The following is a 27,913-nucleotide window of genomic DNA, read 5'->3' as shown; positions in this document are numbered from 1 at the left end:
ACATTTTAAGTGTCACAATTTTTTAGATTGGTTAAGAAAAATTATAATGCTTGTGACATTAACACTCAAGAATCCTGTCAATGAAATCTCTCTCAATGGTAATGGTAACATGCTTGGCCACTTAAAAATCTTCCTTTCTTAATCTAGGCATGGTATTTTTAGGAAAAACCATCATGTAATACTCTATTTACTTATCTAAAAAGTTTGACAGCACTATGTCTTTATTATGGATTAAGTAAGTTTAAGAAATAGCTATTTTTAATCTTTAAAACAATGCACTGAAAGTAGTCGAATTTCAGAGTTTTATTATCATATTGCACTAAAGGAACAGCAGGATGATTATACAATGTTCTCTCATTCAGTTTTGAAACTGTAAGTAAGGTACTTGCAAATTCTTAAGAATACTTCTGCCACCGTATTTAAACATTATAATAACCGATTTCTTAATAAGTAATGTCTTACAAATAAAAACACATTTAAAATAGCTTTAAATGCATCCTTCACAAGTAATTAGTATATGTTTTTATATCATGTTCACTTATGCTTAAGAATTAAAGCAAGTATATTATTACTCTGGTGGAAATATGGGAAATCTCTCATTCATGCAATTTATAGGGATAAGATTCAAGTCGGAAGAGAAAAGAATCCCATTCTTCTTTTGTTCTTTTGTGAAGTTATCCATAAACAAATCATCTACATGGTGGATGAGGAACCGCACAGTCTCCCACCAACCACTTGTACATTTTCCATTCGTCAAAAGCACCTGATGATCTACGGGTAATTTATAATCAGAGGGCATTTCAATAAAACCAAAATGAGTCCTATAAACAAAAGCTTCCAAAGGACTAAGGACAGTCAGTAATTAATGCAATCAGTCACAGGGCTGTGGCTGTTCCTTAAGGAGTGCAAGTTCAAACCTGTCAACACCAGAGGTAATCATTTATGTTCATTGATACAGAATTCCATTTAAATTCTTTATCCGAGTATAACATAGGAAAACAGTCTTTCCACAAGCAAAAAATGTGGAAACATTTAAAAAATAAGGAGTCATTTTTTAAAGTAACTGATCAGATTCCATAGGCTACTCTTGGAAACAGGACCTTGCTGGAGAGAATCCCTTCATTTGGTGGCTTTTTGCATGCACTTAACTGGACCAAATTCTTCTGTGTGTTGTTCTAAGAGCTCACCAAAACATAGATCATGCTGAAAAGAAGAAAAAAAAGCTGTTAATGTAAACATTCTTAATTAAAAACTGAAAGCACCAAAATGATGAATCTTCTTTATACAGCTAACAGTTGTGGTGTTTTGCCATCACAGAACATGAGGAAACCAATGACAAGTTCACAATAGAATTTTAATTTGCATTTCTGTACGTTTGGTTACAGGAGGACTTGGCTCAATGCATGTGTTGTAGTTATTCCCTATTTCCTTTCCAAATTTAGCAAGTAGAACAGCACAGCTGAAGGCTAAATGGAAAATCAAAGCTCAGAGAAGCAACTGAAAACACTGCTTCGTTCTGGAGTTATCACTAATAATAGCCACGAAAATCCCTGGAGGGCTCGCTGCATGCCACGCCCTTATTACCTCACTTAATCTTGATAGAGCCCTTGGTTGTAGCTGCTATTACTCTCCATTAAAGAATTCACCCACTAAAGAAATACTCTAGACAAATCCAAAATATAAGAAGCAACTACCATTCAATTTAGGAGTGTTGGATTACTAGCCAAAAGGTTGGTGGGTTGAACCCACCCAGAGACACACTGGTAAACTAGCCTGGCAACATGTTTCTGTCAGGACACATCTTTGAAAACACTATGGAGCAGTTCTACTTGACACAGGTGAGTTTCCATGAGTGTTTTAAGAATTGATTCCACAGCAACTGACATCCACCACCATTCATTCAATGTAGGCTAAGAACTACCAGGGACGACTCTACATATGGGAAAGGCATACAGATATGGTTCAAAAGCATGCTATCTAAATGGAAAAACAAAGCAAGAAGCTGCGCAAACTTGATACACAATTTTTAAAAAGAAATGAATTCCCTAGTGCCAACACCTTCTTGTGAACATTTCCCCACAATTGCAAATCTCCAATTTACCATTTATCCAATCATTCTTTTTTTTTTCCCTTACAAATATGTATTAAGTGCCTACTATATTAGGCAAATCTGCTGTACAAGACCTTTTTAAAGCGTTGAATAGCAAAGATGTCAGCTTGAGGACTAAGGTGCACCTGACCCAGGCCATGGTATTTTCAATAACCTCATATGCATGTGAAAGCTGGACAGTGAATAAGGAAAACCGTAGAAGAATTGATGCATTTGAGTTATGGTGTTGGAGGAGAATATTGGAAGTGCCAAGGGCTGCCAAAAGAACAGATCTATGTTGGAAGAAGTGCAGCCAGAATGCTCCTTGGAGGGCAGGATAGCCAAACTTCATCTCTCATACTTCAGACATATAGTCAGGAGAGAACAACTGCTGGAGAAGGATATCATGTTTGGTAAGGGGGAGGGTCAGTGAAAAGAGGAAGACCCCCAGCGAGATTGGCAAAGTGGCATTATCAGTGGGCTCAAGCATGGCAACAAATGTGAGGTTGGCCTAGGATCAAGCAGTGTTTCATTTTGTTGTGCATAGGGGCACTGAGTCGGTACCGACTTGATGGCACCTAACAACAATATGCCAGCACAAGGAGCTCTGATAGCATACTGGTTACTAGCTGGGCTGCTACCCTCAAGGTCAGCAGTTCAAAACCACCAGCCGTTCCACAAGAGAAAGATGAGGCTTTCTGCTCCCGTAAAGATTTACAGCCTCGGAAACCCTTCCTACACGGGGTCGCTAAGAGTGGTCGTGTGCCAACTGCATGGCACACGACCACTACCTCCATATAACAGCACTGTTCCAGGCACTTGTTACAGATAGTTATAGAAAAATTTACAGTAAATTAGAATGACGTGAAATTTCACTTTATAGACTCTCTTCATGCTCTGTTTCATATATGAGCAACACCTGTAGATGACCTAAGGCCTACTCACTTTCAGTTATAGCATCTGAAAGCATAAAAACATTTTTTCCTTACGTTGTTGTCTAACGGATTACCCATTTCCATAATGGGAATTTATATGATATAAAGAAACATATGAAGAAACTACCACAAAATACTTGGTAAAGTTTCAAACAGCAAAACTAAGAGGGAATGAAAGCTTAATTATTAACAATTTCATTTTATACAGCTAGTTTTCTAGTTTTGAAAATCAGATGGAAAGCTATCTCAAGTTGAATACATATCAGTAACAGATAGTTTTAAAGTGTCATATGTAGTGCTTAAGGAGACATTAAAATTCTATTCTAACAGCTTGCCTAGCTTGAAAAAGGTAGGAACTCAACTGCTACTTACGAGGTTGGCATTTCAAATCTAGCAGCTGCTCCTCGGAAACCCTATACAGGGTCGCTGTGAGTCAGAACCGACTCAGCAGCACTTAACAACACAATAGTACACCTAGAGCAACTGGAGGGCACGTGGCAGAGTCTAGAGACACTGCTGGTTGTCACCACTGGGGGACATAGTGCCAGGAGAGCCACTAAACATCCTCTACAAGACCACTGTCATAACAGACTCATCCTTTCTAAAATGTCAGCCATGACTAGACCCCTAACCTAGAAGACAGATGGTATGAGCATAAAAGGAAAAATACAGCTCATTCTGCCATCCTGTAAGTGGAGCTATTCCTTTCATTCATTCCATTATTGTTGTTAAGCGCCCTGCAGTCAGTTCCAACTCATAATGACCATGTATAAGGTTTCCAAGGAGCAGCTAGTGAGCTTGAACTGCCGACCTTGCAATTCAAACCAACCTTGAAGTTCGGCACATTAACCCGCAGTGTCATTCCATTAGGATCAAGCAAGCCAGAAAAAGAGGCAGAGCATACAGTTTCAGTATCATAAAGAAAAACTTAAGTTTCAAGAGAGACAGTCAAGCAGAAACTTTTTTGCAACCTCGAAGCGCAATGCTGCCATTCAGCCATGAGATGAAGGACTGCCCTGTACTGAGGGCATACGTGTGAAAACTTCGGGAGCTCCATCCCTGACCACAGTTTCCGCCTCTGACCGTGCACCAGTTTCTCTCCTTGACAAATACCTGTGAACACACTCTTAAACATGCAAGATCTGCTGGTGTGCACATGCCATTCCTAGTTACCATCACTCAGGTCACGACTGAGTCTTCAACTGAACTTGAAGGTGATAAGACCATATGAATGTAAACTTTTTAAGCAGCCAAGTGATACTGTACTTTCAAAACTTACCCGTATAGGTAGTAAAAAAATGCTAGGAGATAAAAAGCTAATTTGCACCATCCTTCTTTCTGACAATATGCTAGAATATCTGCATTCATGATGGTTGTGGGGTCATAGAGTCCTGGTCCGCTCATCACTGGTCTACTCATATACCTGGAATAAACACAGACTGTTAGCCACCCTGAAAAAGGAGTGAGTCTTCAGAATGGTAAGAGGGTTCTTTTTCTCAAATACAGGTAGCCCCCAATTTACAACAAGGTTCCATTCCTATGAATCTGACGCAAGTATCAATTCATCCATCAATACTTCTTCAGTATGTTGTTGTTGCTAAGTGTTGTCAAACAGGTTCCAACTCATAGTGACCCTGAGAGGGTTTCCAAGGCTGTAAATCTTAAATCAGGGCACTGAGTTTGTGTTTTGTGTGCTTTTTCAATATATATAAGTATTTTATTGTGTTCTGCGAGAAAATTTACATAGTAAATTAGGTTTTCATTTAACAATTTCTATGCATACTATTCAAGGAGCTCTAGTGGTGCTGTAGGATAAGCAATGGACTGTCCACCACAAGGTCAGCAGTTCAAGGCCACCGGATACTTCACAAGAGAAAGATGATGATCTACAGCCTCAGAAACCCTACACAGGGTCAGTGTGAGCCGGAATCGAGTTGACGGCAGTGGGTTTGGTTTTGTGGTTTGGTGGCTAATGTTCAGTGACATTGGTCGACTTTTCACAGTGTGTCAGCATTCTCATGATTTCCATTCTAGCTGCTCTGTTGCCATTCTCCTAACTTTCCTGTCCTCTCTTAGCTTCTCATCATCTTTGGTCTCAAGGGTAAATGCTAACCATCAAGTCTTATCTGGGGAGTGTGATGGTAGTCAGATAAACCCCGGACTACGAACCACAAGGTTGGCAGTTCAAGTCCATAAGCATGTGCCAAAGATGAGGCTTTCTGCTCCAGCCAAGATTTACAGCATGAGAAATCCAATAAAATGTTGCTATGAGTCAAGAACGTTCTTGACGACACTTACCAACATCTCATTTAGATGACTGTTCAGAGCAGAGGTGGGGTATGTGTGCCCCTGCCAAGGTAACCACAGTTCCAGCTACCACATGAGGAATGAGTTAATTTTATCTTTACCCAGATAGACCAGGCTAATTTTTAAGTTGATAATTTTGTATGGCCCACGAATGCTATAAATTCTGACAGAAAAAAGGTTCCCCATCCATGGTATAGATGAAAAAAGTAATCCCAAGAGAAATGATTTATTTTATGAGTTACTCTGTATTTGGCTAATAGGTGACCACTGAGAGTGGATTGAGTTCTAAGTTTAAAGCGTATCCTGGAGACAGTCTGGGAGGTTCCTCTAGTTCCTACTGTTCCCGTAAGTCTGGCCTTTTTCAGGAAATTGAGTTTTGTGCTTTTGAGGAAGTATCTGTAAATATGAGTCTTACATGCTTTACTTTACATACAAATACCTATGCAGCACCGACAAGCATGTAACTGAATATATATCAGTAAAAGATATTTTAAAGTATTACTTATATGTAGTGCTTAAAGAGACATTAAAATTCTCTTTAAATACTTTAAATAAAGGTCTGCCTCCAAAAACACCTACACATGCTCACTTACTTATTCACATGTGCTTACCTACACCAGCCACTCCTCAGAAGCCCTATACAGGGTTGCTATGAGTCAGAACCAGCTCCACGGCACTTAATAACAACATATGCACATATCTACCTATGTAAGCCAACACATATATTTTTGATTACTATTACAGTTACTGTAAAATTACACATTCTGTGGCTTTTACCAAAATCATCCTTATTCTTGTGGGACAGTGAGATTTTTGACATGCCTGTTTAATAAAAAACAAACTTCATTTATGCAGATCAGATATAACTATTAAAAGAGTTACGGGATATATCTTGTATAAATAACCAAATTTATTTAAAGTCATAAATTAAACATGGAGAAAGTAGTCAGACACACACTTCAATTTCTATGAAGGTCAGAGATTGGCAACACTAATCTAAGTTGACAGGAGTCAACAGATGCCCTCAGAAGGCATGTTGTAATTGTTAAATGCCATGGAGTCAGACTCATAGCAACCCTGCAAAGGGTTTCCGAGGAGCGGCTGTTGAGTTTGAACCACCAACCTTGTCCTTCAAACCGACCATGCAGTCCAGTGCATTATTCTGCAGCGTCACACCAGAATACCTTGGAAGGCATGGACTGTTAACTTTGGATTGGGGCACTCAGAGACTCCTGGAGGCGCTGGAATTGTGTGTATCTTGATCGAGGTTTTATATTTACACACATATATATACACATATGCTATATATTATCTATGGAATCCTGGTGTGGCGCTGTGGGCTACATACAGCATCAGACTGCAAAGTCGTTTGAACTGCAAGGTTGGTGGTTCAAGCTCACCTTGGAAACCCTATGGTGGTGGTGGTTATGTGCCGTGGAGTCAGTTCCAACTCACAGTGACCCTGTACAGGGTTTCTGAGGCTGTAAATCTTTATAGGAGCAGAAAGCCTCATCTTTCTCCCTTGGAACAGCTGATAGTTTTGAACTGCTGACCTTGCGGTTCACAGGCCGATTCGTAACCACTACGCTACCAGAGCTCCTTGGAAACCCTATACAGAGTCGTTATGGGTCAGAATCGACTCAACAGCACTTAACAAAACAAACATATATATCTATATATATAAACTCACTGTGCTGCACACTCCAGACTTGGATATATTATTGTATACGAGCCAACATTTCATTTTTCTAAAAATTCCTTTTAAAAGTAACACGGTAAATCCCGTAAAAGACATTTAAACAGTTTTTTGTTCATCAATCTGATTTTTATAATGACAACTAATTTTCAGATTTTCATTTAGGTGATTAGTATGCAAGATAACCACATCACAGAGTATAATAAAAATTTAAGGGGAGAAATCTAAATATCTAAATATTACCTCCAAATATGATATGCCAAGAGGGGCATATTGAGACCCAGTGTAAGCCACTCTGCTGCACAAAGAAACATGACACAGAAGAAAGCATGGATGAGGTACTCTGGAAGTACAAGCTGGAAGAAAAACACAAGCCAGTTATCACAATGTCTCTGCACTGAGTCTAACTAACAACGTCAACTACCTACATGGAGAGGAGGTGGCAACCGAGTTTCCACAATGAAAAAGCATTGCTTTCTTAGAATTTGAGATGAACGATGCTGCTAAATTTTTTTTTTTTAACTTTTTCACCAAAAGCAGGATTATAAGCAAACTAATCAGAGATATAGCTTGCATTAAAAAGGTAAGAGATGACTTGCACTTAAAACTCAAATTGTTAGAATGAGTTAATTTACACAAAGTTACCACCCAGAATTATCAGTTATTTATTCATCATTTGGAATACTTTTTCTTTTCAACATTCATATAAAGGATAAAAATATAAAAATGAAGTAATCTGATCACATGCAACATGATAAAAAAAAAAAAAAAAAATCCACAAAACCAAAATTTCCCTTTAGAGATTCATTCATGTTTTGAAGCCTTTAACAGAAACCAGAAATGTTACATATACAATATTTAGCAAACCACATCACATGACCACAAAAGTAATTTTTCAGTGGAAAGCCCATCAGCCAATAATCTCAGCACAGTCATGAAGGGAACACTAATATGCACAGATGCAAACGATATGCTTTCTGCAATGTAGGAGGGAAAAGACTGAGTTCTTAAGCATGAAACTGACATTTTCCAGGCTTCTGAGCTTCCATTTTTAACATGGCCTTTCCATTTCTTTCCAATGAAATGCTAAAGATACAGCATTATTTTCAGACCAGTACAAGCTCAGAGGTCAAAAACAAACTTTTTGATAGTAGGTAATATTAGGTAAGAAAAAATAAATTCAAGCAAAATGCTTTTTATAAAATGACCAAGAATTTTTAAATTCTATGCCAAAATAAGCAAAGTAATGCTTTCCTTTTTAAATTATCTTTCTCATTCTATAGATTTCAATCTAATGACCTTGAATTAGAATACCAAAACCTTTCACAGCAACTTTCAAACAACCTCCTACAAGACTTAACTACAAAGTCAATTTCTCAAATGCCTACTTTCCACTTCATACCACATGAAAATTATGATTCCTCAACACCATCAGATCTTTCCTGAAGGAAATGCATGATTCTAGAAATGCATGATTCTAGAAATAATACAATCACACAACATATTTTCTAATACTCCTAAATTATGATTTCCAATTTAAAACTGCAACATGAACTCTTAAGTGAATAAATTTTAAATGAAATCCCAGTTAAACCAACTAATCTACACCACTAACCAGGTATTTTCTTTAAACGTTAGCAATATAATTAATAACAAAAGATGAGCACCTCATGAGAATACACGCTTGTAAATTGCATAAACTTTTACACAATCATCTATTTCAGATTAAAGTTAAACATCTACAATCTAAAAAAAAAAAAAAAAATCCACAGGATATCTTTGAAATTCACTCATTCCAATTTAACAACCCAAGAAAAATATAGTTATGAGATGCTCCACTCGAGCTACACTTTTTAATACTAGTTTGAACTATGATTTTTTTTTTTGTCTATTCCAGACTTCTAAAGTCAGTAGTTGATAACAATACAAATCACCATCCAGAGTTTTCAACCTAAATTTACAGACAGGAATGAGGAGAAAATGGTTCTAACAGCATGACTCCCACTGCTCTTAAACAATGAACTTCAATAGTAGTTATAAATATGGTCTGCAACTCTACCAATTTTAGAATGAAACAAACATCACACTCCTTGTTTTCCCTCAAAGAGTCCATGAGCTCATGAAATAAAGAAATAAAAACAGTCCTATTCAATCATTCTTTAATGATCAGATTTTTACCCCGTAAGTGACATAAAACCAATTCCACTTAAGAAGCAGGATTCACAAACAAACTTTTGGTATCCAGGGAATAAAAAGACCTCATGCAAATATGACTGAAATGACCAAGCTTAAACATGCAAATCACAATATTATTTTGTTAAAGTTCTTTTTTTTTTTTTTAAATGATATTTGTCTTCCCCCATACTTTGGCAGAATTGTCAAAACAAATTTTAAATAGGGAAAACTGTCAGATGCACTGCTATTAAGCCAATTATTGGCACCCTATCCAAAATGCAACTTGTGCTGATATAAAAACCTCCTGCCAACCTATTGAAGCATTAGGATACTCCTAGTACATATCTTTCCCAAGTAAGAAATTCTGTGCATTAAGAAAAGTCAGAAATCACATGTTAAAATGAAGTTCGTTCCTCTTAACTTGACAGTAACTATAAAAATGCAAGAGCATGAGCATCAAAAATCAGACTGTCCTGATTCGAACTAGCTATATGATCTGGAATGAAGTTCTTGAAACTCTCTAAATCTGTTTCCTCTCTTACACGTGAGAAGAACAACATAGCTACCACTTAGACCTGTTATGAGAATTATCCGAAACGATCCAGGCAAGGACTTACTTAGCACACAGTCTGGCACATTAGAAAGCCCTCATCTGATCCCAGCTATCACTATCCTTCTCATGAAAAAGTCAAAGAATACTATTCACAAACAGCTATCAAAAGGAGAAATTTCAGTTTCTTAATGAAACTACGCGCTGTTCTGCGGGAGAAAGATGAGGCTTTCGCTCCCATAAAGATTTACAGCCTTGGAAACCCTATACAGGGTCGCTATGAGTTGGTTCTGACTCCAGTAATAAAGTAATAAAGTAGGAAACTCTTCATAAAACTAACTTTAGATGTGTTTCCAGAAAGTTCCTCTAGCATGCAAGTGCATTATTTTACACAACAACCATCTATACAAGCTCTCATCTTCATTTAAGATTCATTTTTTAAAATGAATTACTGTATTCCATTTCCTGAAGACATGCCCGCTGCGTTCCTACATATAAGCTTTCACAGATTCTGACCAATCACACAAAATCAAACCTATAAGCTAAAACAACCTTCTTAATGAGTAAAAGAAATGAATTCAAGATATAAATAGCCCCTAAGGACAATGGAAGTACATTATAATCATAGCACATCTCAGAACAAAGAAAAAAATTCTGTTTTAGAAACTGAGAGTAAATAGATGCTAGAAATAACTAGGTACACATTGTATACAAATTGTTAATCACATAATTCTGGCAACATGAATACAAAGGGCAATATTACTGCAAGATTCCAGGGCCTAAAAAAAAACTGCACTTTAAAGGCACTGAATGACCCAATTAATTCTCAAGTATGCACAAACTAAGACAAAACTAAATATGGCAGCTAGTCACATGACAGATTCATTTGCATACTATCTCACCATAAATCATAACTCTAGAAAAATCTCATCATCTATTAAAGTCATTATACTTTATCCAACATTCAAACACTGACCAAATAATTCAATCTAGAAGTGCCTATGGCTATAATGTAAAACAAACACAAAAACAAAACAAAAAAATGCATAAGCATATAACAGCTTTCCCTACGGGACTGAGTCAGCAAGCAAACATTTGCATAAAACATGAAAATTCATGAAATTATAAACCTCAACAGGCATATGAACAAGCACACTGAACAAAAACATTACAAATACAAATGCCCTAGCCCTCCCCATGAAAATGAATGCAGCGTTAAAACATTAAACTGAAATGCAGTACACACCTTTAATGCAATTTTGACTCTTTTAATCTTTTTGACCTTTTCAACTGTCTTTGGCCGACAATGTAAAAAGCAGATTGGAAGAATGTTAGTATGACAGCTGACAAGATCACCAGCAGATTAATAATAGAAAAGTCAAGCGTGACAGAAAAAAGAATATTTTTTATAATGCTGCCTACTTCAAAAAATATAAGTATATGATGCTACTGAGAATATTGGCCATTTTCTAATTATATGAAGTTAAAAGATAAAAACACTTTAAAACAAATATGGTAAAACCTATATTATAACTTACAGGATTCAGGGTATTACACTGGTCTATAGGATTCTTGTAATCGGTCTTCAGTTCATCAAATGCTATAATCTAAAATAAAATTAAAACCGTTAGGACCTGTCAAATCTGCCCCATCACCACATAATTATTGAATAAAGTAAATAAACCATAAGTAAAACTGCACCAGCACTACAAGTATTGATTTATAAGTCAATATATGCTTTAAAAAATAGCAGGAATCAGATTTTTAAACTGTAAATACTTTCATGTCATTATTTATAAGTATCCTCTTCAATCGTCAATTTTTCGATGTTATTCTGTAATTGAAATAGTTCCCTCACTCAACACAGTCATTTCCACCACTCAATGATCAGTGTGTTGAACCACCGGGACCTGCAGGTTCATGTGATGCCGGAAGCTATATCACCAGTCTACCAAGTGCCAGTAGCATTATTACCCATGGTGGTTCCCCAACTAAGACACATTGAGAAAAAGGACCTGCCCATCTACTTCCAAATACAACTGGCCAGTGAAACCTCATGAAGAGCAGAGGAACACGGTTTGATATTTGAGGGGATTTCAAAAAGTTTTGAATTAATGGAGAAATTACATTATATTTTCATTCCATTTTTACATAAACTTGAAGCAGCCTCTTAGTGCCATCAGATAAGCCCCTCAGACTGGAAGGCACTCAAAACACAACTAGGAAAAAGCTGCTTCCTCAAAGTGGAGTGAACCTTAATTACATTGGAGGGAGTAAAATTTTCAAGCCCTTCATTTGCTGATGTGGCATGACTGAAAATTAGAAGAAACCTTTGTAATCACCATTAATACTAGCAAAGTGGAATGCACAAAGTATCACTCTAGGAAAATTGGAAGTCCTCAAAAATGAAATGGAATGCAAAAGGAAAAGTATCACATTAAAGAATTCCTGGTGATTCTGTAAGATAAGCACTGGATTACTAACACAAAGTAGGTGATTCAAACCCACCAGCGGCATCACACGAGAATGATGAGGCTTTCTACTCCTGTAAAGATTTACAGCCTCAGAAACCCTATACAGGGTTACTGTGAATCAAATTCAACTTGATGGCAGTGGGTGGGTGGGTAGCATCACATTCACTGTCAAAAAGAACATTTTAAAATCCATGCTGAATTTGGATCCCTTTGGACTGAAATGTGGTCTGCTCTGATGCTAGTCTTCCACATGGCAATGTGTGTTCCCCAAATAACTGTCAATAAAAATCCTTAGGAAAAAAATCTATCCCTATGTATAACACTGTCAGTGATAGACTAATACCCATAGGCCAACAGAGAAAACCAGTTAATACTATTATTCAAATTTATGCACCAATCACTAATGCCAAAGACAAAAGAAACTTTTTTACCAACTTCTACAGTCTGAAATTCATCAAACATGCAATCAAGATGCACTGATATTTACTCATCAAGATGCACTGATGATTACTGATGAAGATGCACTGATAATTACTGGCAACTGGGATGAAAAAGTTGGAAACGAAAAAGTACCAGCAGTCAGAAAACATGGTCTTGGTGATAGAAACAACACTATGAGTACATGACAGAAATTTGCAAGACAATGACCTATTCATTGGAAAGACCTCTTTTTATTAACAAAAATGGCAACTAACAGGTGGAACTCAGTACATGTGAAACACACAGGAACATCAACTATGCCTATGAAAAGAGATGACAGAGAAGCTCAACATCATCAGTCAAAACAAGACTGGGAGCAGATTCTGAAGCAGACCATCAATTGTTCACATGCAAGATCAAGCTGAAGCTGAAGAAAACTAAAACAAGTCCGCGAGAGCGAAAGCACAACCTTGAGTAGTACATCCCAGCTGAATTTAGACCCCATCTCAAAAACATATTTGACATACTGAACATTAATGACCATAGACCATAGGGTGGGATGACATCAATGCTATCATACATGAAGAAAGCAAAAGATTATTAATAATATAGGAAGGAAAGAAAGGACAAAAATGGATGTCAGAAGAGACTCTGAAACTTGTTCTTGAACTTACTCTACTCTTGCAGGTAGAGTAACTAAAATGAATGCACAAAATGATGAAGTAGGGAGTCAGATCAACTTTGTTCCTTGCCTGTGTCTAGGGACAGGAAATGTTAACAGCGAGCAGCCCCCCACTTGCCAGCGTTTGGCACAGGATGAGGAGAGGATAGGCGCTCCCCACCCCACCCCCTAACCCCAATGCCTGGAGATCCCACCCCAGAGCCTGTGGAAGCTGAACCAAAGCAAAGGCTTCTGTGCAACTTCTCTAAGGACAAGAGGGGCTGCAAGAGGGGACGCTGCCACTGCAGCTGCCGCCACACAGGTTCAAGGAATGTTTTCAAGGTCGAAAAGAAGTTACTTCTCTGTTTAATAAGGATGATGAACAACATCTATTAGAAAGATGTAAACCTCCCAAGTCTAAAGGAAGTAATATATGGTTAAAAAAGAGTTTACGACAGAGAAGAAATCTGGATTCGGAGACAATTTGGTTTTAAAACAGAACACACAGTGTGAGAAACCAGATGAGATCGAAGGTTGGGAGCCTCCAAAAATTGCTCTTGAAGATGTAGCAGTGGATTCAAATGCCACCGTGAGTGACCATTTGTCTTGGTCAGGCTGGGAAGATGATACTAAAAGCTCTACTAAGCATATGCTGGCCAGCTCAGGAAATAGCTCCAGATGGAGGATCAAGTCAGCTGGAGAGTTGGTTAGTATTAGGTGACAAAGCAAAGGTAATCTTACTGATAACTGGGAGGAATTAGAATGAAAGGAAATACTATATAAATGAAAAAAAGCCATGGTCTCCATATAGTTTCAAACCAAAATTTGCCTAATATTGCACCTTTGTATTTCATTTTATTATGATTTTAGAATTTGCTGTATCATGGTGTTTGCTTTAATGAGTCTATCGTTAAATTTAGTTTAGTCTGTTTCTCACATTAAAAAGAGTAGAGAACTACTTTTGTGGCTATATTTCACAGTTGAATTTTTATTTTCATAATGCTATATTTTAAAATTTCCAAGCATACTGTGATTCCCTGGTGAATACATACAGGAATTATACATTTGATTGCCTTATTATAGAAATTTCCATTTCTTATAATTCATATTTTGCTGAAAGTGGAGATGTGGATTTTTTACGCAATCCTATAAGGTCCTATAATGATTTGCATTCGCCACAGTACTATTTTCATGTCATTCTTGCTTTCAGTTCATTCACTGTTTTTGAATTTACATACCTTTCTTTTGTATACAGCGTATATGAAAAGTCTATGAAACTAAAGACTGTAGCAGTTATGCAATTCTACTGTCAGAACAAACTTGATATCCAAGTAGTTAAATGAATCTTCCAAAGGTGATGTTACATGTTGTTTAATTTAGCACATTAAGATTTTTCCTTATTAAAGCAAAAATATGTAAACAAATTAGGTACTAGAAAAACAAAGGTTATCTTTGAGTATAAAATGTCAATACTTAAAAGCATATATTCATCTGTTGTCTAAAAGCCTCTTGTGTACACTTTGGATAGGCAAATGTTTTGAGATTTTACTTCTGAACTTTTAAATATTGATATTTGTTTTCTTCCAAATTTTATTCTTTTTTGTTTACAGATTAATTAAGGAATGCTGTAAAGAATGGATCATTTTAGTAACTTGACACTGTTAATTTTGTTTGGAAAACATTCAAGTTGCTCTAGAGTTCAAACTATGTAAAATACTGAAATTGCCTCTTGTCTGTAACACCCATTATTGGTTTTTCAAAATGAGACACTTACCATGACTGAACTTAGGTTCATAGCAAGCATATTTTTTCCATGCAAGAATAATTTATAGTTAATTTGAGAACATCACCAAGGAGTTATTTCTCTGTCTCTGTCTCTCTCCAATTAAGTTGTCCCTGGTGGTGGTGGTAGTGGTAGTGTGTTGTGGAATCGGTTCCAACTCGTAGCGACCCTGCATACAGTTTCCAAGGAGTAAATGGTGAATTTGAACCACCGACCTTGCGCTTCAGTGCTCATGCTACAGCGCCACACCAGTTGGTTGGTTGGTTGGCTGGTTGGTTATGTGCCATAGAGTTAGCTCTGACTTATAGCAACCCTGCATAGGGTTTCCGAGGCTGTAAGTCTTTATGGGAGCCAAAAGCCTCAACTTTCTCCCATGGAACCACTGGTAGTTTTGAACAGCTGACCTTAAGGTTAGCAGCCTGACTCGTAACCACTATGCTACCAGAGCTCCTTAAAGTTTGTCTCTAGACATTGCCCTTGACAATGGAATCCTATATACCAGGTAAACTAATTATGTGTCTTTAACAGTATGTCTCTTAATCAGCAGGTATTGTAAATAATCTGTCTAGATAAGAACAGTTTTAAAGAAAATGTTAAATTTTTATTTCAAAACAAAATAAAAAGCCACCAATTTAAAAAAAAAAAAAAAAGAAGAAAGAAATGAAATGATGACGTAAAGAAGATGAGCAGAAGATTTCAAAGGGTGGCTTGAAAAGACAAAGTAAAATATAATGAAATGTGCAAAGACCTAGAGTTTAGGAAGCCAAGAAAAGAACATGCTCAGCATTTCTCAAGCTGAAAGACCAGAAGAAAAAATTCAAGCCTCAAGTTGCAAAACTGCATGATTCTGTGGGCAACGTACACAGGAAATATCAAAAGAAGATAAAAGGAAAGCAGAGAATTACCAAAAAAAAATAGGTCAGCTGTTCCACCATTTCAGGAAGTAGCATATGAAGGACGAGGTCCATGCTGCACTGAAGCCATTGGCGAAAAACAAGGCTCCTGGAACTGATGGCAGTCACTCCCTTAGACTGTGACTAAGGAAGACCAAAGAAGAATTGCTGCATTTGAACCTCGGTGTTGGTGAAGAATACTGAATATACCATGGACTGCCAAAAGAACCAACAAATCTGTCTTGGAAAAAGTACAACCAGAATGCTCCTTACAAGCAAGGATGGTGAGGTTTCATCCCATGTGCTTTGGACATGTTTTCTGGAGGAACCAGTCCCTGGAGAAGGACAACATGCTCGGTAAACTAGAGAGTCAGCAAAAAGAGGAAGCCATGAACTGACACACTGGCTGCAACAATGAGCTCAAATGGTACAGGCCCAAGCAGAGTTTAGTTCAGTTGTGCATAAAGTTGCTGAGTAGGCACTGACTCAAAGGCACATAATAAGACAACTATGAATATTTGCCAAACTTCTCTTTATCCTAAGAAATCTTCTTGTGTCAACCTCTCTCCTAGCTTTCTCTGACTCCTTTGGGCAGAAATAACTGTTACCAGAGGGCTGTATAATGCTGTCAATATGGCAATTTCTCAGTGCAATTTGTTGTCTATTTGTCACAAACATACACATTCTCAAGTCTTCCTGCTTCAAGCTGGAAATACAACAAACGGCCTCAGAAGAGAGAATTGCAAAGGACCATTAAATGTTGTGTCCGGGGCCACCTGTGCAGTCTCTGCCCTGGACAAAAGCACATGGCTAAGCACCTTGGCATGCTGACTGACCATGATAGTTGCAGTAGGGTAAGCACTGTACTGCTATATACAAGGTCAGCAGCTCAAACCTACCAGCTACTCCTTGGAAACCCTATACAGGATTACTATGAGTTGGAACAGGCTTGACAGCTCTAGCTGTCAACCATCTACGACAGCAGAATGCCAGGTCTTTCTTGCGTGGACCCTCCGGGTGGGTTCAAACTGTCAAACTTCCAGTTAGCACTTTACCCTTGCACTACCAGGGCTCCTTGCTTTAACCTTAAGGGGTTACTAAATACAGAACTTCAACATCAAAATAGGGACTACACACCACTTTGTGGCATTAACTCAGGTATCAAAGTAAGAAGCCAATGGCATTTTTATTTAACTTGCTGCTGCTGGTTACCCAGGGTACAGAGAACCAGCGGCCTTCGCCTGTGGGTGGGGAGTAGCATCTTTTTATGTGAGGCAGTTGTTACTGAATATTATTAATAATCAGTTGAATTGTGTAGTATTTTTAGCTTTCAATATGTAGGTTTATTTCCCTGCTAAAGTTCTTAAACTTCACAGAAGGATGTTTCTTTTTCAAATTTCTAGAATTTTATAAAATTCAACACCTTTCCTCAATAAAAACTCTAAAGCAGGAATATAAGGAAAATAATTAACATTAAAATGCAAGCCCACGAGAGTCAGTTTTTTTGTGTGTTCATGGTTATACCCCAGAGCCTAGGATAGTGTCTGGCACACAGTTAAATGTTCAGTAAATATTTAATGAATGGTGGCGGCTATGTGCCATTCAGTCGGTTCCCACTCATAGCGACTCTGTATAGGGTTTCTGGCACTGTAAATCTTTACAGAAGCAGAAAGCCTCACCTTTCTCCTGCTGACTGGCTGGGAGATTTGAACTGCTGACCTTTCGGTTAGCAGCCCAGCTCGTAATCCACTATGCTACCTACCAGGGCTCCTTTAAGGACTGGTAGGAGATTTTAAAAAAAAAGAACGAGAAATAAGAACTCTAGGGATAAAAGTGTACCAACTCACCAAGCAGCACTTTCCTTTGCTGATGACTAATAGCATATATAAACATTATAAAATACGTGTGTAACTGTTGTTGCTGGTGTTTAGTGTCATCGAGTTCCAACTCATAGTGACCCTATACAGAGTTAGAATCTCTGACTTTGCCTTGCAGTTAGCTATCTAGTGCTTATCCTACAACTCCACACCAGGACTCCCAAGTGTGCTACCTGTTGTTGTTGTTAAGTACTGTGGAGTCGGTTCCAACTCATAGTGACTCTGCACAGGGTTTCTGAGGCTGCAATTCTTTACAGAAGTAGAAAGCCTCATCTTTCTCCCACAGAACAGCTGGTAGTTTCAAACTGCTGACCTTGAGGTTAGCAGCCTGATTCATAACCACTATGCTACCTAGCTGGTCTTAAAATTTCCCAATCTGTTCATAGAGTTCAGGGATGTAGGTGAGAGCAGAGGTTAAGAATTTTCTTGTAGTAACAGGAGAAACATGGTATCAACTACTGAGACATGATGTGCTGGGCCTTTTGCGAAACACTTTTACATAGACTGCTATATCAAATCCCTCAAAACAACCCTGGAAGTGGTACTTTGTTATTCTCATTTTTCTGATGAGACACACTGAGAGATTAAATAATTTGCTGAGGGTCAGTGGGTGAGTAAATGGCAGGTTTAGGAAATGAACAGAGGAAATTCAAACTCTAAATCACTGAACAAAGATGGAATGTGGGAAACCAAGACTTAGCAAATTGGAGATGTGGACTGTATTACTGATCTTGCCCCGGGGTGGGTGGGCACCTGAACATTTCTGACAGGGTCATCAATGGTAATGAAGACTCCAGACTTTTGCTGGCTAATGGAACGGCGGCGAGTTAAGGTGTCTCCTAAAGTCACTTATACGAATTACAAACTGGAGTCCTGGTGTGGCAGGATAATGCGCTGGGCCATAAGGTCAGTTTGAACCTCAATGTTAGTTCAAACCCATCGGCCTCTCCTCGGAAACCCTACAACAGGGTCGGTATGGGTAGGAAGCAACTCGATGCCACTTTAATAACAACAATAATTTCCTTATGAACATTATTAGTCAGCTACTTGATATTAGCTGTGATATATACCCAATGCATTTTAGTAATAAAATGCAAAACAAGAGTCATATTCACAGTTAGCTCCCTATTTGTCATTTGTTATTATGGGCTGTCAAGTTGGTTCGAACTCATAATTACCTAGTATAGGGTTTCTGAGGAGAGGGTGGCACAAGTTTGAACCACCGATCTTGCAGTTCAAACCAGCCTTGAAGTCCAGTGCTTTATCCTACAGCACCACACTTCAACCGCAGAGGATAAAATCTGTCTTGTACCAACCTTTGTTTGATTGGATACTTGTTTCAAGTAACTTCAGGGGATCCTTTAATAACTTTGCTGATTGGGTTTCTGTTTTGTGAGTCCTATAAGTCAGAGTTTCCAACACTCTTCTGAGAAGATTTTGAAAATTGTGGTTTTCTCAAACTATTTTGGCTTTGAAAAATTTTCACTCATTTTCCCACAGAAATGTAAAAACAATAAAACCTATATAGCCAGTATGGCCTGTACGTCCTATTCCCGAACAGGGGAAGGGGAGTATCTCAACGGGCCCTAAGTCCCTAAAAGATGTCAAACTATGGAATCCAGGATAACCTCAAATTTGATACTCAATAAGGAAAACGTCTGCATTTCTGGCTTTCAAAAAAATCTATACTCTCAACTCTATTCTCCATAGAGCATTAAGCACATATATGAATTAAGTTCATTGAAAAATTCCATTATTGTTTCATTCCATTTTCCCACAAACTTTTTGAAGCCCCCTAGTATAACCATCAACATAAAAAACATTCTCCAAGCTGGTTGGCCCAAAGTATGATGAGACTTGGGTACTCCTGAGCCCATGGACAAGGACATGGCCATGGAGGGCTAAAGCTGAGAGTGAAGCGTCCAGTTGATATGATGTGAGGGGATTGCACAAGGGCGCCCAAACTTGCAGATAGTGCCCACTGGACCTAGCTTCAATGGTTTGATGTTCAGAACGCAACTAGAGGAAGGAAAAGAGGAGGGGAAAAAAGTTGTTTTTTGTTTTTTAAAGTAAACAAGTATAAATCGCTACAATCTGATGAACTTGACCTATACTTATGAATGTAGTAGCTAAAAATACCAAGAGGGAAAGAATCTTTACAGCAAGGATCATTTTCCCATCCTCTCTATAAACAGGGTTGCTAGGGATGGGCAACTTAGACACTGGCTACCTAAAATAGGGGGGCTGTAAAGGCATGAAGTGATTGGCTTACAAGTTTTTAAGAGGGAATTTAGATTCAGACTGTGCAGGAGAAGGCAAAATCCCCACTGAGTGGTTTTCATCCTGTCTAGACAGGTCTGGTGAGGAGATGGGGACAAGACTCTCATGATTCAATACTGAGTAACTGTTATCATGACTAATTGCGATTGTCACAACTGTAAAGGTAGAAGTTTTGTAGCAAAAGGGGGTGAGTGGTCGATCTTACAGTCTCGGAGTGGAGGACCCTTGGGACCATCAAGGGAGAAGAGCTGGAGTGGAGTGTGGATCCCTACCCAGAGAAGTGGTGACAACAGAGATAGAGACAGAGATGATGACATAGAAAGATGAAGCAGATGAAGAGTCTAGACTCATGGAGGGAGAGAGGATATGTGCTGGCAGGGGCAGGGTGTGCCGGGGCAGGGTATGCCCTTTGGCTGTTTGAAGGATTTGATATTCCTGAATGTTTTGGTGCACATCAATTAAAAACAAACAAAGGGAATAGAAGCAATTACTGTTGAATGATGAAGCATGCAGGGGATTGTAATCATTGCAATGAAATGAATACGCTAGGATGAAGGTACAACTGGTGTTCCCCTATGTAAACTATCATTCTATCCACGATAAAAACAAACAAAAAGAAAACAGAAATTAAAAAAAAGAATACAGCCTCTGAGAGCCTATGGGTCAGTCCTACCCTGTCTGGTAGGATCACTATGAATCAGAATTGACTTAAGGACAATAGGTTAGCAGTGTGGCTGCCAGTGAGAGGAAATAGGATGGCTGTTAAAACAAAAAAAAAAACATTCTCCATACACAATATTAATGTAAACAGGATTTGGGGAATTTATCTAGAAACGGCCAAATGAGTCTTCTGACAGAGCTGTACACTAGCTAAGAAAATAAACTTAACCCTTTCATAATTCAAAGGAGTTCTCGTGCTGCTGTGGGCTAAGTGTTGGGCTGCTCACTGCAAGGTTGGTGGTTTAAACCCACCAGCTACTCCAAAGGAAAAAGATTAGGCTGTCTGCTCCCATAATGACTTGTTGTTTTTGCTAAGTGCCTTCAAGTAGAGTCCAACAACTATGCTATATAGGGTTTCCAAGGAGCAGAAACCCTAAGAACAGTTCTACTTTGTCCTTTAAGGTCGCTATGTATCAGAATCAATTCAGCAGGGGTGTTTCATTTTTATCCCTCAAATTATTTTTCATTTTTAATATTTCACTTATGACATATATTTTCATTAATGGAAGAAGGATTAGCCTCTCAGGACTTGTGGGGAAAGATGACAAGGGAGTTTCAAAAAGTTTGGTGAAAAATGGAATGAAAAGATAAATTGAATTTTTTCATGAACTTTTGAAGCCCCCTCATATATCTCTCTCTGGACTCCGTGCCACTTCCAGGTCTCTTGACAGGTGCATGCAATTTAAGGTACCTGAAAATGCGGTTTTCACATAAACATGGAATCATCCTGAACATGGACTCATCTCAAGAAAGGTAACTTCTAAATATCACAAAGGAACCAGAACTATACTCACAAGGCTTATCTCCCAGAAAAAAAGCCAAAAGAGACAAAAGTTTGCAAAACCACACCTCGAGGATGCATCACCTCATACAATACGCTTAAAACCAGTAATTTGCTGCACACCCCAGTTTATTCCATTCCAAACAGTTCTATAGATCCCCTCAGGCATGCACTCAGTGAAATGCAAGAGGCCCAATAAATCTCAGAGGAAATTTTAGATGGTCACTATATGTCCTGTGGGTCATGGAAGAACTAAGGTTAGGTGGCAAATAGAAAAAATTATTTATTTTGCATTATTTCCTGCATATTGCAGTAGTAATCCTCTGAACCACCAAAAAAAAAAAAAAAAAATCCTTAAACATAAAAGCTGTCCACTAAACTTGTGGAGTATATACAATTTTTCTTTTTATAATTCTAAAATAAGACTTACAATTATCTACTACAAGCTGACACACACTCATTTTAAAACTGAAACTAAATTATCCATTTAAAAAATGCAGTTTGGGCTTGCCTAAGTCAAACACACCTGTGTTGAGTTGGGAACGTTAAAAAAAAAAAAAAAAAAAAGCCCATCCCACAGACATCTTCTGCAAATTCCCATCATTCCAGAAAACTGGCCACACCTGGTCAAGCAGAGAGGCGCCTTAAAGCTACTTTAGATATTTAATGCTAACTGGGAACCATACACTGTAGTTCATATGCCTTACAGCAGGGGTAACGGATGTCCTGCCTGCGAAATCATTTGGTCTGGCCCTGCCAAAACAACTGCAGTTCCAGCCATCACATTAGGGGTGAGTTAATGAAATGTTTGACCAAATAGAACAGGTTCATATTTTTTACTTTTATTTGCATTTTAAGTTTAGTTTACTCCTGAGCCATATGTTTTTGTTTCTTCAGTTTCTTCTGGGATATCATTTTCTTCTGTGTAACCTCCTCTTCTGGTTTAGGAACAGTTTGTTCCTTATCAGTGAGGATCATCTCAACGTGGCAGGGGGAGCTCACGTAGGGGTTGATCCGACCATGAGCTCTGTAAGTTCGGTGTCGCATCTTGGGAGCTTTGTTGACCTGGCTGTGCTCAATGACCAGAGAATCCACATCTGAACACTTAATTTCAGCATTGCTCTCTGCATTTTTAAGCATGGACAGCAAAAATTCAGCACTCTTTTTAGGCCAATGATCCTGTGTCCAACCCCACTGTTTGATCTGGGCATACCTACCACCACCATTGTAACATTGGAATGTAGTACACATTGCTTCTTCAAAGTGACATTTTTCAGGTACTTGGTAGCTTTTCAGATATGCTTATCGTTGATGGCCTGGGCAGCATTCATGGGTGTTTTTAAAATGGACCCAGAAATTGGAACCTCCTGATTTGCATGATTTTATGGGGGTTCCTGAGTCCAGTGAGTAGCGAAATATTTTGCAAGATTATCTCAGGCAACTTATAGAAAGAGCAGCAGGCTAATTTTTTCACTGATAGTTTTGTATGACCTGTGAATGATGTTCTAAATGTTGGCAGAAAAAAGTTTCCCCACCCCTGCCTCACAGCTCTAAGGAAAGAGCCTGGCCCTGGATGGGAAACAACGTCAAAACTGAGTCCTGGTGTGCGCTATGCAGTAATGCAGTGGACCGCAAAGTTGGTCTGAACTCATCAGTGGTTCAAGATGGGGCCAACAGGATGGCACTTGGGTGTGTTTCCCAAATTACCTAAAGTGTATAGTTCCCTCCCAGCTTTAACAAGGCAGAGCTAGCCTTGGAAACCCAAGAGCACTAGGAGTCGGAATCAACTCAACGGCACTTAACAACAAAGTATGCATCCTGCTTTCTGACCCCCCAAAAACCCTATACAGGTTCACTATGAGTCGGAGTCGACTCCAAGTTACACATAGCCAGAGTGCATTACAAATTGTCTATTGTTCTTCCCTTAATGACGAGCCTAAGAAGGAGCTCTGGTAGCGTAGGTGGTTACGAATCAGGCTGCGAACCTTAAGGTCAGCAGTTCGAAACTACCAGCTGTTTGTTCCACAGGAGAAACATGAGGCTTTCTGCTCCTTTACAACCTCGGAAAACCTGTACAGGGTCGCTATGAGTCGGTACCAACTCCACGGGATATAACAACAAAGAAGCTGAAGGGTCTTCTACTGACAAGCACTTTGAAGTAAGTTATTTCTGACCATTAACAGTTTACAGAAACATTTACCCACTCCACAGCAGTTATAATTTAAAATAATTACAAATAGAATCACTCTTTAGCAAAAAGGAATGGATTTATGATAATGCCTCACTTAAAAAAACCTTTCTTTGCACAAGATACTCTTGCCATTTAAATGACTCTGCTCTCTTGTGTGTCCCATAAACAAATATGTGTTAAGGGAATAATGAAAATGCCCTATCATTCAAATTAAGACCAATATTCCAGAATGTACTGGAAGATCAAGAGTACAAAAGGAACGAGATACATTTTTAATGAATGTTGATCTCCAGAGGAATCTCAATGCTTCTAGCTTTGTGCCAGAGAAATGAGAAATCCTTAAGTCTCCTGAATTATGCCACAGTCATGTAAGGATTTACTCCTATATTGCAACAGAATATGAATAACATTAAGTACTACAGCCCTAAAGACTAAGATTTCTGTACATTTTCCAAAGTAAATGAAATTTCCCTCTATGAATACATCTAACTACACAGGCTACAGCATTCACTTGTTAGACTGTGTCTTGAGAAACTCTGGCGGTCAAAGTATGATTTCGGTGGAAAGCGCAGAGATGCAGTAAACACAGTAATCAATCCAACCTGCATCAAAGTTCACCGGAAAGCAGGAACCCGAGAGGCAGAGACAGAGAGAGACAGAGAGAGACAGAGAGAGACAGAGAGAGACAGAGAGAGACAGAGAGAGACAGAGAGAGACAGAGAGAGACAGAGAGAGACAGAGAGAGAGAGAAAAGGTGATTCTACTTTAAGCGTTCACAAGTGTCGAAAATTAAAGTAGATTTTAACTCTCTTGTTCTGGCCATAACTCCCGCAGAAACCCAGAAAAGAAAAGGTAATGTATATTAAATAATAAAAACTCTGGAAACTTCCTACACACAAAGTGCACATCCTGTGACATCCTCCCAGGGGATGCAGGGCTGGGACTATCCGGCCGGGCCCGTCTAGACTACAGCCACCTCACCAGCCCGAGATGGGAGCGATGCGGCGGCCTGCACGGGGGCACTACGGCCGCATCCCCTTGACGACCAGCCAGGGGACCGCACGCCTGCAGCCCCCAGACCACGCAGAGGGCCCACGAACCCTCGAAGTACGCGGCCAGGGTTCCACCGCCCGGCCGCATCCCCCCGCGCGCCGACCTCGGGAGCCGTCACGGCCACAACCGAGAGCAGTGGACTAGTAGGGGCTGCGCAGCTGCCTGGCCCTCCTTCGCCCCGACCCCTACTCACGTGCCAGATGGCGAAAAAGATAAGCGCGGCGGTGAGTAGCAGCGCCAGCATATAGCAGAAGGCCGCGAACGTGAACGCCATGGCTGGGGAGGAGGAGCAGCAAGCAGCGCCGGTGGCAGTAGAGAAAGGCGGCGCAAGGCCCTCTGGGTAAAACCATTCACTTCCCCCGGCCACAGCCACGACCGCCACCGCCTTAGTGGTGCCCGCCCTCACGACGCGCCTGCGCACAAACTTGTGTCCGCCTGCGCCTTCTCATGGCCAGGATATGCATTGCACCTATATGATCCACAAAGTTATTTTCCCTTCCTTTCATTGTTCATCTTTTGAACAAGTATTTTTCGCGGTAAGTTGGAACCGACTCGATGGCACTTAACACCAAGAGTATGTTCTAGATACTGTGCGGCCCTACTGAAACACAAAGGAGGCGTTCTGCTCCCGTAAAGATTTACAGCCTTGGAAACCCTGTGCAGGGTCACTATGAGTCGGAACTGACTCCACGGTACTTAACAACAAACAAAAGCAACAATGTAAGACCACAATTGGTCTGTCAGTTTGTCTACAGTTTGTCAGCTTGTGTATTGCTGTGATGCTGGGAGCTCTGCAACGGATATTTCAAATACTAGCAGGGTCACTCTTGTGGACAGGTGTTAGTGGATCTTGCAGACTTAGATTTACCCGCTGACAGCCTTCTGAATACCGGTGAAACATTGTCTGGTATAGTGCCAGAAGATGAGCCCCTTCAGCTTGGAAGGTACTCAAAATATGACTAAGAAAGAGCTGTCTTCACAAACTAGAGTTGACATTAATGACATGGATGGAATAAAGTTAAAAGGATCTTCATTTGCTCATGGGGGAATGACTCTAAAAGAAACAGCTACAAACATCCATTAATAATCAGAACATGGAATGTACAAAGTATCTAGGAAAATTGAAAGTCATCGAAAATGAAATGGAACGCATAAAGACCAATATTCTATCTATTAGTAAACTGAAATGGACCTGTATTAGTTATTTTGAATCAGATAATCATAGGATTTACTATGTAGGGAACAGCAAACTGAAGAGGAAATGGTATCACATTCATCATGTAAAAGAAATTTTCAATATCTGCCTTGAAGTACTTTGCTGTCTGTGATAGAAAAATATCTATACATCTACAAGGAATACCAGTCAATACCGGTATTATTAAATTTTGTGCATCAACCACTTAAAACCAGTGATGATGGATTTGAAGGCATCCTGGTGTGGCGCTATAGGAGAAATCATTGGACTGCAAGATCAGTTTGAACCACAAGGTCATTGGTTCAAACCCACCAGCTGCTCCTCAGAAACCCTAGACAGGGTTGCTGTGAGTCAGAACTGACTTGACTGTACTTAACAACAACAACAGCAACTTATTCAGTCTGAATCCATCAAACATGCAATCAAGATGCATTGATAATTACTGTTTATTGGAATGTGAGTGCTAGAAAGAAAGATGAAGGATCTGTAGTTGGAAAGCATGGTCTTGGTGATAGAAGCAATGCTGGAGATTATATGGTAGAATTTTATAAGATCAATGAGATTATTCACTGCACATATCTTTTTTCAACAACGTAAACAATGACTCTACATGTGAACCAAGCCATATGGAATACATAGGAATCAAATTGACTACGTCTGTGGGAAGAGTCAATAGAGAAGTTTAGTATCATCAGTCAAAACAAGACAAGGGACTGACTGTGGAACAGATCATCAATTGTTCATCTGCAAATTCAGGCTGGAGCTGAAGAAAAGTAAAATAACTCCACAAGAACTAAAATATGACTTTGTATAAATCCCACCTGAATCTAAATATTTCTCAAGAACAGACTTCATCATAAACACTGATGACTAGAAGAGTTGTGGGATGGCATCAAGAATAACACACACAAAGAAAGTAAAAGGTCATTAAAAAGGCAGGAAAGAAACAAAAGACTAAAATTGATGTCAGAAGAGACTTAGAAATGAACCCCAATGTCACACAAAAAGACACTCGATAATACCAAATTACCTCAGCAAGGCAAAATTTACTTCTGTAGAAGGGTTCACGTAGCTGTACCGGAACAGGCTAGCAAGCACACTGGGCAGGTAGTCTGGTCAGGTTTTTATCCCTGACACGAGTCTTAAGGCTGTGTCTCACCCTATTGGCTAGGGTTTCAACCACACAGTCTTGACCTTACCCCATTGGCTAATTCAAATTGCTAAGGCACACATTCTTGTCCTTACTCGGTTGGCTATTTCAAATTGCTAAGGGAACTTAAGGAAGTTGGAATGTCCCTACTCACTTCAGAAAGTAGTAAAAATATAAAAGAAAAGTCATTTGAATACAATAAATAGGATTACAGTAATGTTGAAGAAAAGACACTCATTCCCACAAGACTATAAAACTTGCTAGAGTACAAAGAAACTTAAACAACTGGAAAAAATGGAGAAGTAAAAGAGCTAAATAAAAATTTTGAAGTGGCAGTTCAAGAAGACAAAGTCAAATATTATAATGAAATCTGCAAAGACCTGGAGTTAGAAAACCAAAAGGGAAAACATGCTCAACATTTCTCAATCTGAAAGAACTGAAAAAAAAATTCAAGTCTCAGGTTGCAATATTGAAGGATTCTCTGGATTCTCAAAATACTGAATAACACAGGAAGTATCAAAAGAAGATGAAAGGAATACAGAATCTCTATAGCAAAAAGAATTGGTGGATGCTCATCCATTTCAAGAGGTATCATATGATCAAAAACCAATGGTATTGAAGAAAGAAGTCCAAGCTGCACTGAAGACACTGGCAAAAAACAAGGCTCCAGGAATTGATGGAAT

At 39.0% G+C, this 27,913-nt stretch overlaps 1 protein-coding gene and 1 pseudogene across 1 annotated transcript; both read right to left on the bottom strand.

Annotated features, from left to right (window-relative positions):
- Positions 1 to 291: 291 nt before the first annotated feature.
- On the bottom strand, positions 292 to 25,257 carry CNIH1 (cornichon family AMPA receptor auxiliary protein 1). Its single transcript, XM_006864626.1, has 5 exons — positions 25,079 to 25,257; positions 11,291 to 11,359; positions 7,271 to 7,383; positions 4,304 to 4,447; positions 292 to 1,203 (listed from the first exon to the last, which is right to left on the bottom strand). The coding sequence occupies exons 1-5, from the start codon at positions 25,157 to 25,159 to the stop codon at positions 1,176 to 1,178; spliced, it is 435 nt and encodes a 144-aa protein (XP_006864688.1). The 5' UTR covers positions 25,160 to 25,257; the 3' UTR covers positions 292 to 1,175.
- Positions 22,506 to 24,972, bottom strand: LOC102842123 (annotated as a pseudogene).
- Positions 25,258 to 27,913: the final 2,656 nt, after the last annotated feature.

Source organism: Chrysochloris asiatica, unplaced genomic scaffold (genome assembly GCF_000296735.1).
Source record: "Chrysochloris asiatica unplaced genomic scaffold, ChrAsi1.0 scaffold00067, whole genome shotgun sequence".
In the NCBI taxonomy this organism is placed as follows: domain Eukaryota; kingdom Metazoa; phylum Chordata; class Mammalia; order Afrosoricida; family Chrysochloridae; genus Chrysochloris; species Chrysochloris asiatica.
This window is presented reverse-complemented; position numbering and strand designations above follow the sequence as displayed.